At 39.0% G+C, this 20,531-nt stretch overlaps 1 protein-coding gene across 3 annotated transcripts in view; it reads left to right on the plus strand.

Annotated features, from left to right (window-relative positions):
- neto1l (neuropilin (NRP) and tolloid (TLL)-like 1, like) overlaps window positions 1–20,531 on the plus strand; it is an 84,595-nt gene that overhangs the window by 42,514 nt on the left and 21,550 nt on the right. For all 3 annotated transcript variants that reach the window (XM_044340480.1, XM_044340478.1, XM_044340479.1), the window contains exons 5-7: window positions 9,721–9,762; window positions 10,031–10,158; window positions 19,510–19,592. In XM_044340480.1, the coding sequence (XP_044196415.1) occupies window positions 9,721–9,762; window positions 10,031–10,158; window positions 19,510–19,592 (253 nt within the window). The remainder of the gene's footprint in view (window positions 1–9,720; window positions 9,763–10,030; window positions 10,159–19,509; window positions 19,593–20,531) is intronic.

Below are 20,531 nucleotides of genomic sequence, written 5' to 3' on the forward strand. Positions count from 1 at the left end.
ATTAGCTATATGGCTAATCTTTACGGAGCTGTTTGATCAAGGAGAGTTTCCACAATAGGCTTTGTTTGCTCAGGCAATGATTTTGAATATGTAACACTTACGTTTGTTTCGGGAGTTGAACTGCAGGATTGAAAACTGCAGATGCGCGCTCAGTACAGGAAGCTGTGAAAGTATGACAGAGACAATCACCTCTGGCAAAATAGTTCTTTAGTTGTGATTGAAAGGGATGAAAGTCATCAAACTGAGGAAAATCTCTTTTTTTCTCTCTCTCTCTATCTTTCTCTTTCTTCTGCTGTCTGTCTCTCGACCTCCATCCACAGCTGTGCCTGGTGTGATTAATGGCAGCCATTCATTAGCTTGATCAACCACTTTAGCAGAGATTATTAATCAGATGCTTATTTAAATGTCACTGCTGAGCAGCTGAGAGGAAATGAGGCTACTGGGAAATTGAGTTCTTGTGTGTGGGCTGCTTATGCGCGCGCATGCTCACACTCTGCATGTTTGTGTCCTTTGATTCCTCGAATATTGCCACCCACTGATAACCATGAGCCTCATTTATATGCTGTTTTACATACGTTGGGCTCAGCAGCTAATACTGAAGGGATGTGTAGCAATGAAGCCTAATGTTCAATTCCAAATGAGACATATTGTGTCTCATTAATAAAACATAGTGTTGTGTCTGTATTATGAAGAGCAAAACAATACTTATGGGATTGTGCAGTTATTAGAAATTTATATCTCCTGACAGCTCTGCAATGCTCTGTTTAATTTGTGTGTGTGTGCCTTTGCTTTCTCAATAAAGGAAATTTCCCATACACAGCCAAACAGGGATAATCAGGGCCTACTCATCATTTGTTTGCCGTGCTTCTAGCATTATAAACATGTTTTTGAAGAAATGTGAGGAGCAAATTTGAGCTGGCATTTGCAAGCTGCTTGTTTATGCTTCTGGGGGCATTTGTACATAACTTCTGCAAACTCTGCTCTGTCTCTGTGAATATCTCTGGTTTTGCTAGCAATGTCTTCATCCACAGGTGAATGCCTGCAGTACATAGGTGCGAGCACAGGATTATATGTTTCAGGATGATGACAGCATTTTTCTAGCTCAATATGTGCGTTTCTGAACTGTGCTGTGGGGCAATAAAACATCTGTGTCCAAGGCTTTAAAGTGAGCATTTTCTGTGTTGCAAAGGGTAAATACAGTAAGCCCCAGAAGATTACACTCTTAGTCGAGCTTTATGAAGAGAGGAGAGGGTGTGGCCGTATGTGGATGTGCTCTGAATTCAGCTCGCTCAGGCAAAGGCATTTATACAATGCAGTGGAGAGAGCAAGCACCATGGAGAAGCTGCAGTATGAACACAATGGCAGCACAGAACACACACATTCCAGATGTCAGCAGTACTATTCAGTGATGAAATGTCTTTCTGTGCACACTGGGATGTGTTTGCCCAGGAAATTGTATTTATTATTCATTGTAGCAACATACAGAGATGCTTTTGAAGTTTGATGTGCACCTTCCCCTCAAATATTACAGTGTGCCTGAGCTGAGGCAGCCAGCTTAAAAATGAACCGGTTAAAGCACATGCTATAGAAATTGTACTTTATATAACCCATCAATCATTTTATCAATCTATGTAATTGATTGAATCGATTAATCAAGGAGAGCAGAGAAGGAGAGGAGGTGATTGATGGCAAAGGGGATGGACACCTACATGATTGAAATTCAGGAGCCAGAGTCTAAAAAGGTCAAGGGTTGCACAAGAGGCATTTATAGGCATTGCAGCCTCTTAGCAGGATCTTTGTTGCCATGTTAAGAATAGCCTTTATCCGAGTTGCATGAACGTGCGTGTGTATGTTTGTATGCGGGCGTACACCTGCATACATGCATGTTTTCCTCAGAGGTTGCTTGGCCTTGTGATCGTGGCGGGTTAAGTGATGCCAAAGCCCAATAATAAATCTCTGGCGCAACCAGCACAGATGACCTGAAGGTCACTGTTTCATTAACTGTCTTCCACTTTGATTTTCTCATCCTTCATGCCTGTCTGCTTCCCTGCCTGCCTACCTGCCTGCTGCACAAACCCAAACAGCCTATGGAAGGCAATTTAACATGGATGAAGCTTCAAATTGAGTGGTATCTATCTTCTCATCTACCTATTGACAACTTAGTCAAACGGTTCCTTTAAATGGTTTTAAAGCTGAAACGTTAAGTCGATCACAGGATTTTGATCAATCAGCTTGTAGCTTTAAAAAATGATTAATCAATCATTTTACTACAATTTTACTGGTATACATAGCTTCTGTCTTTTATAGTAGTAAATAGATTATCTTTGGATTTTGAAACTTTGATTAGCCTAATATTTTTTACTATTTCATGACACATTATAGACCAAAAAATTGAGAAAAAATAATCAATAGATTAATCAATAATGAGAAAAATGTTAGTTGCAAAGCTGAAAAGGTTATAACAACAGTAGCTTCTGTGCTTTTCACTCACGTATAAAGTTGTATGTGTTGATACAAAGACTCATGAGTGACGTTCACATTTATCAGAGAGTGTCATCTATATTGTCCGTGCACTTGTCTGAAAAAAGAAAGAGGCTGGACAGCTTTGATTCACTTCTGTGGGAACTAATAGAGGGGGAATTACAGTAAATGCTTGTGTTTTGCTCTTGAAAAGAAAAAAATCACTACCTTCCCGTGCTGAAGTACACCACTCCTCTGTCTATCTCTCCAGATGGAGAGATGGAGCTCCTTGTGTGGTCGGATTTGTTTGAACTGTAAAAGCAAAGCATTGCTTTCCCCAAAAGACCAAAAAAGTTGTTCACTACCACTTAGCTGTCCAAGGCCAGAGGCACCACATGTATTTTTACCTTGCACAGTATTCCCTATTCAGCTTTTTACAGATTGAATCACTTGAGCCTTAATTGAAAGCAACAATTAATCAGGAGGGAAATGTATTGTAAGCCTTGGGAGAAGCTCTCAAGCTGACTCTAAGCACCCTTCCTGGATGCTTTTGTGTTCATCTGAATGTTTTACTACATCCCAGTCGGTGTTGAAAGTGCCAAAGAGAGAGTGGTTTTCTGTGGCCTTACAAGATTTGTCACAGGTATTCAACTGGCTATTCTTCTTGTCACCATAAGGGGAGGTTCACCTATTCTGAGTCCCCGCTGGAACGCAGCTGGAATTGGGCCAAGAATCTCTCTCCTTTGATTATAGGTTTTATCCAGTTAGTGTCATCAACAAACACACTGAATGCTCACCCACCATTTCATTCTGTTTTTTGTTTTGTTTTGTTTTTTTGTCATCTGCTGTCACCAGTCATGTGGCGTTGCCAGTTAAGGGACTTGCTCCCTATGTCCAGCGTACACACACTGAAGCTCTGACTCATGTCTAGACTGAAAAATTAGGGCATACATACAGACAAAAAAACTGTGACATTTAGGCAACGTGTTCATGCTGTGCAATCAGACCACATTTTCCACACTGAGCTCAGTCAGTGGTCACCATGTCTCGAGTTGGCAAGGAACAATCAGATTTAATGTGAAGCCTTTTTTGTGTTTCCTATTTCCTGCAGGCTCTGTCCCCAAATGAATGCAGCCCGAAGCTCGCAGGTAACGGCATATCTTTGAGAGCACAACTGCTCTGTCACTAGGATGGAATGAAATGGAATCAGCAGGAATGTATTTATAGTCCATGTAAAGGAAAAAAATTCTTTTGAAACACACATGTCAGAAAATAATTGCTGAAAACATGTGAAAAGACTGTGAACTATGTAATACTGAATTGTGGAATTAGACCGTTAAACTGTTTTTCACCATTTCTGAGTTCAGGATTTTTTGAGTGGGCCTGAAATGGTGGATTGATGATGTAGAGGGGCAACTAGCATGACCCCTCCCCTCTAACACTATATAAGAACTAGAGCACCTTGGTATTAAATGGGTGTGTAGTCTGTTGTTTGCTAATGGCAGTATGCAATACTTTCATTGCAAGCTTAACATTAGCATCTGGGGGTATGTATGCTGCAGTCACAACAGTAGATGTAAACTCTCTGGGCAGATAGAAAGGTCTAAACTTAACTATGAAATATTCTAAGCTTGCATAATGGCACAGTTGTATCTGCCTTGAGGATGTAGCACCCGGTAGCTCAATGGTGCTATCAGGGACACTGCTGTTAAGCCATGTTTCCGTAAAAATCATGAAGTTGCAGTCCATAATCCTTTTATGAGTGGTGATCCACAGTCACAGTTTATCCATGTTGTTCACCAGAGATTGTACATAGGCAAGGAAAATGCTGGGTAGGAATAGCCAGTGAGGAGTTAGCTTAGCTTAACCCTTGGCCCTCATCTCTTCCCCTGTTTGTTTACGCTGCCTCAAGGTCAGCAGAGCTTGGTTTATAGCCGCTGGTGTCATGGTATTTGCTGTTACTGGTGAATGGGCCCATTTTCTGTCAACGGTAGTGCTCAAGGAGTTATTTCAAACCCAGCTGAAGTGTCCGTTGACAGGTACAGTCGGTGTTAAAGCTCTGGTCTACCCAGAGGATATATCCATGTCCCACTACTGGTGCAGCACTGCTGCAGGAGCTGTGCCTGCGTAGCGGCCCTCTCTGCCTCTCTGGCCAGTCTCACCTTTGCTGCCTCGGGCTGCATTGCAGATGCTACTCCGGTGCCTTCGCAGTCACTAAAGACATATTCCTGTGGCTGCTACATCCAGCCCCTCACCGGTGCTTTTCAAGAAGTGAGTAATGTTGACACCGAACTTCACTGAAAAAAACTACAATTTAACATAATGGGTAATGGACCACTAGTTAACTACTCTTTTAAGTTTACTGAAATAAGTCCAAATTTAGCTAATTAGCTGCTCAGCTGCAGCACATTAAACAGCAGGTAAACATGTCACATCGGACCCGTTAGATGCTGGTTTGATCGTTGCTCTTCAAAATCCCTGTTAGCGGCACGCTGTCTGTCCATGACTTGTACTTACAGCAGTTTGTTTACTTTGTCTTAAATGAGACATTAAATATGCAATTAATCCGCAGTTCATATGCCTGCCGAAACGTGGGGGGCGATCCGTACGGATCACGGATCAACTACAATTAGTTACACCACTAGTTAACACTTGTTATTCTAGTTACTTTAAGCTTATTACTCAATATACGACATAGCTTAAAAATGAACTGAAGAAATTGTCAAAAGCAAGCAGCCAGACCTCCTGCACACTAATCATACAACATCAACAGGTGACTGAACAATCACTCTATTAAAAACGAATGAATGAATGAGTCCAGACAGCTCACTGTAACTTCAACAAGCAAACTAACGCTACCCACTCTGCTGCATTCTTGTTAAGGAGATAAAAAAACACAAAAAAGCCACACAGAGACATTTAACCATCAGAGATGAAATTAGCGACCAAAGAGACAGAGAGAGAGAGGGGGAAGCTGTATCCAACTCACGTTATCTGACGTCTTCTTCTTTCTGGAAACTATCATTGGACCAACTCGATGTCAATATTGCATTCTGGTTGTTGATTGGTAAGGGAGGACGTCCTCCCTTGGAGCATCATTTTACGTGTCATGGCCAATCACAGATTAGCATGAAAAAAAAATGAAATACACTGAGTCCAATGTAAGAGATCCCGCCCTCCGTCCTCCTCTGCCCCCCACTCCACCTCCACCACCACCACCACCATCACTTCACACACTGCTCTTTCTCCTCCTGTCCTGCAGGTGTTGCTGTTGAAGCATTTGAAACAGAATTTCAGCAATGGATTTTTTCCAAAGAGAGAAAAAATACTTTATAAATACTGAGATTTGGTAATGATTTATTTCAACCAAATATTCTTTTTTATATTTTGATCTCCCTTTTGCCTCTCAAAAAATAGAGGAGGATCAACCTCCTCTGCCTCTATGGACCAATAGTTTCCACTTTTATTTCCACTTATCATATTGAAAACTGAGAAAGAACCATTTGGACTGAGTTTTAAATAAGTGACAGGCAAGCTCATAATAATTAAATAATTTCCTTTGTCTTTGCAGAAATTAATTCTGATTACAAATCTCATTAATTTCAACTTCATTTATATATTGAAATTCTGTGGAAGTGTGGTGGGCAACACACACACACACACACCCACACACATCCTGGCACAGCACACACAGATTTGATACGTGAAAGTACAGTGGAGATTGTTCAAGAGTCAATTTCTGTCTTGTGTGAAGTTATCTGAGGAGTGATATTGAATCTTTGGGGATGAAGAAGAGACTATGATGTTTCACTAGCAAGAGGAGGTAATGCACCTCAGTGAGGCCAGGCTTGTTGATGTAAGTTATTGCAACATTATACAGAAAATTGTTTAAAACCTTTTGCTTCAAGGTGACTTTCAAAACTTTACCAGACACTTCCCCTATCTTATTTAGCCACAGAACCAGCCCATCCTCCCAAGAAAAACGACAGTATTGGTCATAAATTCAGTAGCCAAAATGACCTTACGTTACGTTTGAATGACAGAGTCAGTATGACAGGTAGCTGGAGAAGTGATGCAGTTCAGATGATATTAGGTGACAAATTTCCATATTTGGAGGTAGCACGTTGGATGGATGGCAAGATAGATAGATGGCAAAAAGTGGTCTTAACTGCAGAAGACTGCTGTTAGTTTCCCGTTTTCAACCGCAAGTGTCAAGTGTTTCCAACCGTGGATCGAGACAGTTTTTTAAAAACCATAATCACGATTGTTGTGTTGTTTACACATGTTGCCTAACTTTAAGGAAGTAGGAACTTTAACCCACACCACGTTTCAAGTGAACGTTTTAACCCAAACCATGATCTTTCTCTAATCCTAACCAAGTGATTTTTGTGCCTAAACTTAATCAGACCTTAAACGCAGCGTTATCACACCATAAAATATAACTATTTTTTTTAACAGTGATGTGTAACGGTTTTGGAAAGCTGCTGATAGAAATATTAGAAAAGCATATTATGGGTCATTCTGGAGTGCATGGTGACATATTAGAAAACTGTTGGACGAAACATATAGTCTTGGCTTGGCTCTGTTAAAGTTTATTCTTTTTCTCTCACTGCGTAAAAGTTTGGCTAAGGATTATACTGATAGTCTCCAAAGGTCTACTAACATATTCTGAAAACCTTTCTTAAGGACAGTTTTAATGTTTTTGCTCTTACATTTATCTCTGTAAAGCTTTAACTCTGTTTTGTTCTGATGCTGCAAAATGGAACAAAGATAAGACTTAAACTTATTTGGTAAACTCAACAGAGATTTTATTCATATTTAGGGTCTCAATCCAAAAAAAATATCCCTGTTGTATTCCTATTCCTATACTGTGTCATTGGTACTGTAAGTCAATAGTGATGTGACCATATTGTAAGGAATTTATGATATCCTACACCTGTAATGTACTAACTTTCTTTGGCAGGGAACATGCTCACATTTTTAATTGGACTGGTCCTTATTTCCACAGAAGGAAATGCAACTGTTTTTTTTCTAGTTTCAAACCATATGAAGTTTTTTTTTTTTTAACTTTTTGTTAAATAAAGATATATCATCAGTTATACTAACCCTAATTAAACCAAATTACTATCAAAGTTGCTGTAGAATACAGCTGCAAATTCTACTGATTAGTATGTTGAATGAAAGCCCAAGAGAACAGCTATTGCCTAAAAGTTTGACCTTGATCCTCTAAATTTGCTTGCATAGCTCTAATTGCCATTAAATCTGGTTGATTCCATATTTTGACCAATTAAGCTCTGATGAGGTTGTTTTATACACAGACTGTAGATAAGGCGTGTGACATAATTTTAGAAGAATGAGGATGCTGTACGCATTCTCTTCATTAGTTCAGCACATGAGCAATTTCATTTGACTACAATTTTATGTTTTATTATTTACTGGAGAGGACTTTTTGCACATGCAACACTGTGGTAACTTGTTGGTCAATTCATGCTTGATTTTTATTGAGTGGATATGCTAGATTTGGGTTGTGAAAAGGAATCAGTCCTGAAGGTAAATATGGATTTTTAATTGATTGTCTGATTTTCTTTCTGTTTTTTTTTTAGATGCGAATGGTCTGGTCTAGTAGTTTCAAAATGGTTTGGTTTAATAGGGAGGATTTTGGAAATGTGCAGTGCAGAGATGTCTCCATACAGTGCTACAATGTTGCATAAGGGGAATTTCAAACAGAGGAACTCTGACTCAGGACTTCATGACCTTTTACCACAAATTTTGGACTTGTTGGCATTACAGATAATGAGATGATGATGACAGCTAACATGCCAACATCTTTCTTTCAGCTAACTCCAAAGAGGAGACGTTAGTAAAGCATTTAACCTCTTCCACTACAGCCCCCCTACCATAGACCCATTTTTGGGGTGATCTTTAGGGGGTAATAGTAGGTCAACAGTATATGCCACGTAGAAGTGGTATACATCATCTGAAAGCTGGGAATCTGAATATTAATTTGAGATCACTATTGTGTCAAATTGTTCTATTCATAAATCTGTAATAAACATTGTGTTTTGGTTAGGTGCCTATTCAAATTTTGAAAGTTTAAAGTGTATAAAGGCTTAGAACATTATGACAGAAGTATATGATGGTCTTTCCCATGTTCAGTTATGTCTCATAAGTTGTTGCAGCAATTTTTGGGTTAATACCATTTGTTATACAGATTTGGTGCAAAATTAAACTATTTTTGACTACTTGAAAATTGATCAAAAAATTGTCAAAATCTGTCCAAAATACCATATTAAGACACCAAGACCTCGAGGATCACCATAGAAAAATTCATGCTGTGATTTGTTATCAAAAATGTTTTGACAATTTGAGAATTGCAGTTTTTGGCAATTGGATGGCAAGCACTTCTGTTCTGGAAATTGCTCAGAAACTTATTGTCAATATACCTAGGAAAGCCATACATCCTCTGAATGACCAAGGTCTCCAGTTGGTGGTTGTAAAGTTTCATGAGGCTGTGATGAAACTTTACCTAGAGGTCACAATAAGTCATTTTATACAGTGAGGTCGTTTCAAAAAAATGGTCTCACTACAATGAAATGGCTTCTTTGGGGACTAATATCATCACAGATTAATACAATTGGGCTCATTGAATCCACAAAAGTCTCAGCTTCCCAGTCATACCAAATGTATGCAATTACGAGACTTTTTAGGGACCCCAGTGTGCAGAAATATTAAAATACACCATTTTTAGAATAGGCGAAAAAACACCTTTATACTGAATGCAAAAAACTGCATAGTTTGTGCCCATAACTGCATAAAATACATTTTCATTCAGATATCTTGAGGTGAGAGGTCAATGGACCCCTTTGAAAATGGCCATGCTAGTTTTTCCCTCGCCAAAATATAACCAAACTTTAGAGCATTATTTAGCCCCCTTCCCGACAAGCTATCATGACATAGTTGGTACCAATGGATTCCTAGGTCGGCCAGTTTCATGTGATACCAGTATCTTCATAGTAGCTTTAAAAGTGAGCCCGCTATAGCCTCTGAAAGGCTATCCACGGGCGTCCTCGGGGAGTGGAAGAGGTTAAGGATGCCAAAATAATTTAGAAGTTAGAGCAGCAATTTGTAGTTCTCTCCACAGGAAGCTACTCAGTATATTGTTACACCTGGTTGTTTTTTCCTCTGCGCTCTGTGAAGATCCTGATTTTGTAATCATGTATTAAAAATGAATATCCCACCCCTCTTCTGCTCTCTCCTCAGATCCGGACTTTGCAGACTTAGGAGTACCCCCACCTCTGCCCTGTAGGTATACTCCCTCTCTCTCTCTCGCTCTCTCTCTGCCTTTCTCTCTCTTTGTCTCATTCCTTTTTACATCCATTCTCTTTCTCAGTTCTCTTTTTATCTCAATAAATACTGTAGTGCTTCCAGTTATTTATATATATTGTTTTGATTCTGTAGATGTCTCATGTATGTATGTGTACATGTGTGGTATTTGTGAGTGTTTTCTTGAACTGCAAATGTATATATGTATTTGCGTTTGTGTGTGTTTATGCATATGTGTGTGTTTCAGCCTGTCAGTATGACATGGTTGGTCCAGAAGGTATCGTTGAGTCTCATCAGATCACCAGAGACGGGAAGGCTGGCGCCACCGAAGCCGTCGACTGTAAATGGTACATCCGTGCTCCGCCACGCTCTAAGGTTAGTGACATAAGCTACGTTCCCATCCAACTGTGAATTAGATTTTAAGCTAAATTTTGAAATGTCACATGAAATAAAATGGAAATATCACATCAGAAAACAAATCAACAAGAAAAATACATATAGGAGACTGTTGTTCATTTGACAAATATTTCCTCTCTTCAACAGTATTCATTGTAAAATGTTTAGCTTCAAGAATCTATTATTCTAGTATTAATCTAGTACTTTTTCTTATTAATTTGCTGTTTCTATTCAGCATTCCTCCAGACACGCTGTCAGATCAGGGTCTGAGGGTTGCATCAGGAAGCTTTGATATGAGGGTTTGTCTGCAGCTGTCAGCAGTATCCCAATGTGAGTGTTCTGGCTGCGGGGGGACTTGTTCCCCAGCTAGGGTCAGACAGATAGGCAGAAGGGTTTACTTGGGGTCAGGCCCATTTTTTTAATCAGCGAGCTGTTGCCAAGAGGAATAGAGGGATGGAAGAAAAAAGAGAGAGAGGGAGGGTGGGGAGTGGGGGTAGACCGGACAGACAGAGAGAGGGGAGGGTGCGTTAGTGCTGATGAAATAGTGTTGCCATGCAGTTTGACTCTCAGGCCTGCTATAGCCTGTATTTGTTTTCCCTGCCCATGTTCTCCATGCTTCCCTGCATGCATATACAAAAACAGACATGCATACACACACATACACACTTTTGCTAATACATCCCCTAATACACACTAGACATGCTTCCTTATCTACCGAGGTACCTGCATTAATGCTACCGGATTAAAAGTTCCCCGCGGGTAGAGCAGCAGTGCAGGAAAAGGCCACATTTTAAATTGCTATAACTTCTCATATGAGTCTATATGGCTTCATCATATAAGCATGCACACAGTCTGCAGTAAATCTGCTAAAATAGTGTTGGCCCAGTTGTGGGTGCATTTGCAAGGTTTGATTCACAGAATAAGACTACATTTTTGCTCAGAATTTTATGGTTAGAACAATTCACTTAAGGATAGAAATTATTACACAGCTCACGTTCTGAGGATTTAAAGGGTCTGGTCACATTTATAGTACTGTCATTATAAATGTTAAGGAGAAATAGACTTTTATCTTGTGTTAAAAAAATGGCTTCAGGATGTACATAAAGCTGGTTAAGCATTTTACATTTTTGCATTTGTGAGAATGTATCCAACATTTAAATTAAAAAAAAAAAAATTTTGGTGCTGACATAATGTAGGTTATTGCAAAAATTGAAGTTATTACATATGAAATAGTGACTTACCGTATACTGTAGGTTTTGTTTAGGTGGGTTCATTTCTCTGAATGCGTGCATTGTCCCACTGCTCCCAGGAGTGCAGGAGTGAGATAAGGCGGCTGCAATGTCAGCTTAACTGCGTCACTATTTGCCTTTTAACGCCTTTTAATGTTACACGATATTATCATCTCCCTTTGTGGACACCGCAGAGATCTTTTTAGAGTCATATAGTACAAATTAGGAAAGCTATTAAGCTGTGTTCCACCCCTGATGAAAAGTATGATTTGGTTCATAGTGCTTTTCATGCATGTTTTTAATACTGTGCCGCAGGCTCTCGTACTGTACCACACACACATACAATAGCTTATGATATGACTGGCTGATAGCAATGGTGCGACTGTGATTCATGGCCACAGCAGTTGCTTAGCTCTTATCTGACATACTCGTCGGATTGCATATTTCTAGCTAATGACCTTGTTTCAGTTCAGAAATGTCCTTCAGCTTCAGCTACTTTAAGCCCCAAGGCCACAGGAACTATGAGGCTGCATCATCCACCTAGCACCATTCTTTTCATCATCAGCACTCACGTGGAACCATACAATAAGAGCTACATTGAGACCTGGCCCCAGTTAAATGTTGAGGTCGATTCAAAAAAGCCGCATTGATTCCTCAGTCCCAATAAGTGGTCAGCTAGTACATCGTGGCTACAGCACCAGAGAGCCATAAGTCAATTTTGTGTGCGTGCACGTTGCATGCGTGTATCCATGTGTGTGTGAGGCTAAGGATGTGTGTGTGTGCATGAAAGAGCGACAGGGTGAGCGAGCCTGGCAGTATGATGTATTTTGCTTGGTCTGGATCAGTGTCATATTTCGCCCTGCAGGAGTGTCTCGCAAGGCAAGTCATGCACCAAAGTCTGACAGTCATTGGCTCTGATGGACAAGCCAGCAAATAAAATTTTCAGTACAAATCTATCTTCAGTCACACACAGTCCTGACGCACTCACCTCCACCTCCACCACTGCTGCTCACAATCAGTTACACATTACAGTAAATTTATAAAACTTAGTTTCTTTTTGTCTCCTTTGGTTTCTCACTTCTACTCTCTTTCTAAAGCACACATGCGCATGCTCACATGTTACTGCAATGAAGGAGATGCAGAGGATGACACCCCTCCAGCCCCCCCACCCCCCCACCCCCCCACCCCAACCCCACTCCCACCCCTACCTCCAACCCTCACTGTGTATGTGCATGCGTGAAGTTTTGCCGTGCGTAGGGCAGGGCTTTCATTTCCCTATGCTGATACAGTACTGCACTGTACCCAGTGTGCCAGAAAAAGCAGAGAGATAATGACATCCTATACCGGAGGCTCTAATTAGACTGCACCGGAGCGCTCCAGAGAGAGGAGAGCAGAAGGGGACAGAGGAGGAGGAAAAGTGGGAAAGGAGGGGATAAGGGAACAATGTGCTTAATAATGCATTTTATCGAAGATCTAAATGTATAGGGATTAGGTTAAGGGGTGAGAAGGCAGATGGCAGAGAGAGAAGGCATGAAAGGTAAGGGAAGAGTAGACTGACAGAAAGATACAAATAAGCAATAATGACCATGTGTTGTTGCCAGAAGTGACAGTACTGCAGCACTTTTAATGCCATAATGTGACTGCTTTACACCACCATGTGTCATTTTAATCTCAGGTTTTCCTATAAATGGGCTTCTCAGAAACAACCTCCAAAACCGCATTAATTTATTTTTTACTGGTATCCAAAGTAAGATAAAAAAGCAACATGCAATTGGCAAGTCTGAGCAACACAATCACATTTTAATCACACAAAATATATTTTTTGATATTCACAAAATAACAGCTCTAGTCAACTGCAATCTGTTTTTTTCCTAGTAAGATTTTCCTCTTGATATTTCTGTTTGGACAGCTATCCAAATTCAGCTGACAGCTGTTATTTGTTGCAGAATACTTTCAGTTGCCTCATTTTGACTCATAACAGCTATTACATTTTCTACAGACATCATTTGTGTCCTGTCTGTTTTACATGGCGTGGATTTTTCCATCACACCTGCCTGCACTGTCTGTCACTTTCCGCATCTTTTCATGGAGGTAATGGCCAAAATATGGACATTCATTCTGACTGTAATGAACAGCACGAACACTGTTACAGGCACCTTTTAGCAACAGTGAGAACATATTCTTCCCCAGTCAGTGATGGATTCTGCGTCATTATTGGGCGCTGCAGAATCAATGAAGAGGCAGCCAATTTCCCTGCTGGAGCCAATCTCTCGCCTTACAAATTGGTGATTGTATCTATCTGATCCATTGCCGTCTTTTGGCTTTGTGATGCCATCTGCACTCAGATTTTTCTTCATCCATGGTCAGTTCTTTCAGCAACAGGAGACATGGAAAAACATCACAAGCTTTTATTTATGTATCTGTAGGTTGGTGCATGTCTTTCTGCATGAGGAATTTAGCTGTTAAATAATGAGGTATCCTTGATCGTCTTTCCAGTCTGCACAAAGAGTAATTGGCATGTGTCAGACACTGGTTTAATGCATGCAAAAGGTGAGCAAAGGTATCACAGAGAAGAAGAATTTCAGTTATTACTTTTCCACAGTTAAACTCAGCAGGATGCATATGAAATGGCAAAAGGGAAACAATTGCAGCCTTTGATACCATTAAGACCATCTCATGTGATAAAAATGATACACTTTTTATCCAAGACTCTCATCTTTTACAGTATAAATAGCTGTATGTGGCAGCATGGTGCAAAGGCCAAATAATCTTGTTTTGTTGTTGTTGTTTTGTTTTGTTTTTAAGTTTACCTTGCAACAATCAGCTTTTAGATTTACACAGGCAGCCATTTCCAGAAGTCCCATATCACTTTGTGCTGCACTGATGTTGCATTTTTTATAGTTACACAAGAAAAGTGTTTTTTCTTATGACCAATATAAGCAGGAGAATCCATTATTGCCATCTGCTTTAAAGGTATAATGTGTAATAATTGGCCAGAGTTTTAGTTTAAAACATTCCCAAATGAACTAAAATTATCAACAGAATGTGAAGAAGTAACAGTTTAGACATTATGTCAAAGACCTATATGTATTGTGTTGCAGAGATATCTATTGAAGTTAGCATGCTAACCAGCTAGCCTCGGCCCGTACTGTCTTGTAATACCAATTTGTACCTGAGGGGCAATAGTGAGTCCCTGTAGCGTCTAGTCTGCCCTCAGTCCAACATGAGAGGAAGAACTAGTGGCACTGCCTAGTAATGGTGGAGCCAGACTGAATGCTGCTGAAATTTTCGCTGTATGACTTTTAATATGTCACTTTGTTAAGTTTTAAGATTTTTTAAGGTGAGAAAGTAACCATGCAGACTCCTAATATGTAGTCGGTTTATCCTTTGGAAAGTTGCACCAACGTTGGAGCATCCGGCTGCTGCTGCAGATGGGGAGACATCAGCTGTTCATGTTAGCTGATCTGACGAATTGCACTGAGTTGCACCATCTATGTGAAAGCTGGCATGAGCCATTTTGCATTGTAGCACATAATCTGGATCAATATTAAAATATCATATCAATAAATTAGGTCTCTACAGGATTACTGTGTTGTAAAATGGCATGCAATTAATGAAAAAGTGATGCAGAAAAACTGCTGTCTTACCATTAGTGAGTTCTGTGACATTTTATGATTTACACCTACCCTAGAGGCATGTGTGTAACCATTTAGTTGTGACTTAGAGTTATGTTGAAACTTATCTCTGTACGTCTTTCTGATCTGTGCAGTTCGTTTGTGATTTACCACTGTCTCTAATTTCTCCGTAGCATTATGATATCTTGACAACACCATAGCACAGATTCACTGTAAACAGTAAGCTTTATGCTATATTCAGTGAGTGATAATGATGGTGGGGTGACGTGCGTGTGTGTGTGTGTGTATGTGTGTGTGTTTGGGGGGGTGATATGCTGCCCCCTATTTGTTTGAATCAGGTGGCCAATTCTTACACATTATACATTTAAAAACAATTACTATTCTCCTGCCAGAATATTTCATGCAATTTTGAGGCAGATGCTTTAGACATATCTACATATCTCTTTAGAAACTGTATCAGGGTCTGCAACAACTACAACTTGTCACTGATGTTAATGGCAGCTTTTGCAACTCATAAAAACTTGCCTGATACCTTTGATTTATTGTGGGCTGTTTCAAGCGCAGCCCTTATTGATAATAGGAATTTAATGTGTTACATCATTTTTTTGTTCTATATAATGTATCATATTTACATAATATAATATTTACAGGAACGACAAAGTCAGTATAAAGTCAGTTAGTCAGCTGCCTCCTTCACCTGATGCAAAACAAAAATCCAGCCACCACCTGTAATGTACCAACACCACCAGCCAACCATAGCAAAGTTATGATGGTCGAGCTCTTTAATGATTATAGGTTCATTGATCAGCCATTAGCACCAGATGAAGTCCATTCATAAAACTGAATGTAGGCCTACATTTTATCAACAACATTTTGCAATTTTCATTAGTCTCCCCTGATTAAATTAATTTCATTTGTTTCAGACTGCTGAATTAATTGCATTTTTGTGCTGTGGATAGAAAACATCATGTGTAATTTGGCTGACGATGGAGTGGCTGGGCCAAGTGTCCCTAATTAACATGCTTGTTGGTACTTTTTCCAATTATGTGCCTCTTGAACTCAAATGGAGACAAATTTGGCCGAGAGCACCTGACTGTAACCTCAACCTTGATTATAACCTTAACAATTACACATCAAATCAGACGCGTTTGACAGCCTGCCACATGGAATGGAGCCATTTTTATACAGCATCTGTCCATAATGACTACTCTGTTCTTAACGTGTTCTTAGCACAATTAATTGGTGACCCTCAGCACCAAGTTTGTTTTTGTTAAGTTCTATCAATTTAGTGTGATACTGTGTCTTTTAAGGGGGTGTTATTGCTTTCAGGTCTCTCAAGTGGCTACACAGCAAAGGAGCTTGAATTTGACACTAGTCCCTCTCAGGTCATTGACATAACTGCTCTGCCACTGAGCAAGTTCATCCACCCTGCTGAGAAGCTAAATTTTTAGACACTTTAGACACAATCTCTATTTAAGACAGTTTATGGTCTCCTCAAGAGATTGTTCATAAATTCAATCATGTCTTTTCTGAAATAGGAGACAACTTGGCTTCTAAGATTCCACCTAGTAAAAATGATCCCCTAAAGTTCATTAATTCTCCTGTACTAGAAGATTTTCAATTTTCTTTGGATACGGAAGCTGAGATTCAGAAGGTCCTATATAATCTAAATGATTAATTTCCTGGTTTCGACAATATCCCTGGTAATCTATTGAAATTAGTTCAGGATCCAATACTAAAGCCTTTAACTCACATTCTCAAGCTTTCCTTACAAAACAATGTTGTCCCTGCTGAACTGAAAATAGCAAAAATCATTCCGGTATACAAAGATGATGACCCAGCTATTTTTTATCATTACCAACCAATTTCAGTTCTACCTTTAATAGCAAAAGTCTTGGAAAAACTTGTTCATGAAAGATTGTTGAATCATCTGGATAGGCATAATATTTCATATACGCAGCAATATGAGTTTAGAAAGAACCACTTTACTTCTATGGCTGTCTTGTATCTTGTTAATGAAATCTGTAGAGTTTGAGATAGAAAGGAAAGCACCATTGGAATCTTCTTAGACTTATCTAAAGCTTTCGATACAGTAAGTCATCCCATTATTCTTCATAAACTTTCCCATCTTGGAGTAAAAAAAAATCTGCATTGCTTGTTGTCTGTCTTTAAGTTACCTTAAAGACAGAAAACAGTTTGTCCCTTACAATGATATTAGTTCTTGTTTTATATCACTTGTGGTGTACCTCAAGGATCAGTCCTCGGGCCATTATTATTTTTGATTTATATTAATGATTTATGTATCTAACAAACTGGCTAAGATACTATTTGCTGATGACACAACAGTTTTTATTCACATAAAGACCCTTACAAAGTATTAAATAAACCACTCATTAAGATAGGTGATTGGTTTAACTATAACAAATTATCTCTCAATATTAAACAAACATGTTTCGTTATCTGTGATATTTGGCCAGGGAATGATGACCAGCTCTTATATATGCTACACATATATACACATACATACTATACATGTGCAGTCTACACATTTTGGTGTACAGTTTGATGAGCCTCATCTTGGAAAAAACAAATTAGCACAGTTACTACTAAAAGTGTTGGAATTCTGGGAAAAATCCAACCTATGATAAATACTGAGGTTGCCACTCTTTTATCTTCCTCTATGGTTTATCCATGTATACATAACTGTAACTCAGTCTGGGCGTGTGCTCATCCCACCAAACTTGTCTTTATTTTTCATCTTCAGACACAAGCATTAAGAATCATTAACTGTGTACATCTGAATCTCATCTCAACCTTTGTTTCTCAAGTCAGGCATCCTCAGTGTTTATCAAGATAATCTTTGTAAACTGCCCACCAGTAATTAGTCATTTTTATTTTATTTTAATTACTTTGTGTACTTGTATATATGGATGTCTGCTACTGTGTGCAATCTTATCTTTGGATTTATTTTTCTCTCTTCCCATCCTTTTAATATTTGTTCTCCTTTTCTAATTGAGTAAGGTTCAAGCCCATCTGAGGGTTTTTTGCACTGTCCATCACATTTTTCTGTTGTTTCTGTTTATATCAATTTGTATCTTTTGCATATGTGTAAACAAATAAAAAATAAATAAAAATAAAGCTTTCAATCACATAAAAAAGCACTGTACTGGAAATCGATGCAATATTGAGGAGACCACAACAGTAGTCTCCAGTAACGTCTGCTAAGAAAATTTCTTAAGAACCTCTTTTCATCTTCCAGCCCTGCCTTCAGGGATTAAGACATTAATATCAATACAAGTTAAAACACTCTTTGACGAATTGATTTTTAGCAAGGGAATATACACCACATAGACACCACATGTGCATATATTCATCTTTGTATCGTAAAGCCAGCAGTGACACTGAGCAGTATTTCATTCCACTATCATAGCCTGGCAGACAAAAAATGTCCTTTTTCTTGTGACAAAGCCAATATAACCAGCAAAGTTAGAGAATATGACACATTTTTATTAGATGGAAGATCATTGACACCAATGTGCAACCTCAAGGGAATTGGCTAGCTTGTTTTTCCCCTCCGATCCATTTCACTTGTCATGTTGTTGAAGCCAAGTTGACATTGTGAAGTCCATTATCCCGCTTCATCTGCAGCTTTCGTCTTTGGGCATTTAAAGTTTCACATTTCCCTGTCACAGTTCGGGAACGGTCCTCTCATTAACCACAATGATGGCGAGTGCTGTGCACAGTGGACCAGAACCATAGCTGTGATTGGGTGATCTCAACCTGATGAATGAGTGACAGACAATGATGTGAGGCCAAGCAGGAAGTGTTAGGTTCACCTAGCTGTTGTGAAGAGTCAAGGTGGATATTTCAATCAACAAGGGATTGTTTGGATATTATAATAACCCATATACTGTCAGAGTTTGAGTTTGTCATAGATTAAGTTGTTTGATGATTAGTAAGACATTAGCTACATCATTGTTATATACTACTGTAGGCATGTTGGCATTTTGGTTTTGAATGAAATAAATGATCTTTGTTTGAAATGAACTGTAAGTGCATGAGTGCATTTTCTTCCAAAGCTTGTCGCAAAATGTCCAAGGTCTTCTTAAAGTTAAACAAGGTTGTAGGTTTTGTATAACACTTTATCTAACAGATATGAATAATGAGTCTAAAGCTAATAGACTCTGTATGTCTCCTCATTTGATATGCGTATGTAATGACTTTACACAAGCTGCAGTCTGTCAGTCTTATTTCATTACAGGGCTGCTGTGTCTGGCACTGGGATAATGAGTAAGATGCACAGGCCATAATAGGAAGGAGCTGAAATCTTTTCTTCTCACCTCTCTCTGCTCTATTTTGTTCACCTCTTTCCTCTGTCATGTCCACACATTTAAATTTCCTCACTTGACTGATTCTTCTAATTCTCTTTGTGTTTTCCCTCCACTCTGCATCCTTGCATTTTACAGATCTACCTGCGTTTTCTCGACTATGAGATGGCCAATTCCAATGAATGCAAGCGCAACTTTGTGGCAGTGTATGACGGTGGCAGGTGTGGATACTCAACATTTTTTAAACTCTCTCTAATTTAATAAGTCATACAGAAGCTCAAAGTTGCATAGTTGCATATTAATTTTTTATGTCCTTTATATTGTGACAGAGACTTAATCATCTCTTCACCTTGAGATCTCAACTTACAATGTATGCTTTTTATTGTGAACAAGAATTAAATATTTCATTAAGTTAATTCAAGAAATAAAGGATTTTAACAGTATAGGGTTCTTTTGCCCTGGTCTGTTCATGTCAGCTCGCCTCAGATGACCTGCTGGGTAACAGACTGAGAGCTAAAGACCATGATTGATCAACATATTAGATTTTACATTACAGGAATCAATTTCTGACACAAGGAGAAATATTGTATCTCTCTATTCCAGACAAATTCAAAAGTGTCAGTAAAAGGAAAAGTTTAACATTTTCTGAAATATGCTTGCTATCTTGCCAAGAGTTAGACCACTCGTATGTCTGCACAGTAAATATTCAGCTACAGCCAGCAGATTAGCTTAGCTTAACACAAAGACTGGAAATACTGCACCTGTCCAAAAATCAAGGCAGATGTTGTTACCTTTGAACAGAGCCAGGTTCTTTTTCCCCTTGTTTCCAGCCTTTATGCTAAGCTAAGCTAACCGGTTGCTGGGCTGTAGCTTCATACTGTAACAGACATATTAATAGAATCAATAGAATAGCCAGACGACAACTTTATAAGCAACTTCACTTGTAAAACAATAACTTATTTTTATCTCAAGATAATGAAATATTCAAATCATGATCAACATGATATGTTAAGATAAGGATGTAATTGAATTATCAACTATGATATGCCTAAAAACAAATATGATCTCTTCAACATTATAACTTATCTTGAGATAACCACAATATTCAGCTGTGATCACAAGATAACAGGCCTGAAAAATTGGCTGCTGTGGGCTTGTGT

Source organism: Thunnus albacares, chromosome 21, assembly GCF_914725855.1.
Source record: "Thunnus albacares chromosome 21, fThuAlb1.1, whole genome shotgun sequence".
Taxonomy (NCBI): domain Eukaryota; kingdom Metazoa; phylum Chordata; class Actinopteri; order Scombriformes; family Scombridae; genus Thunnus; species Thunnus albacares.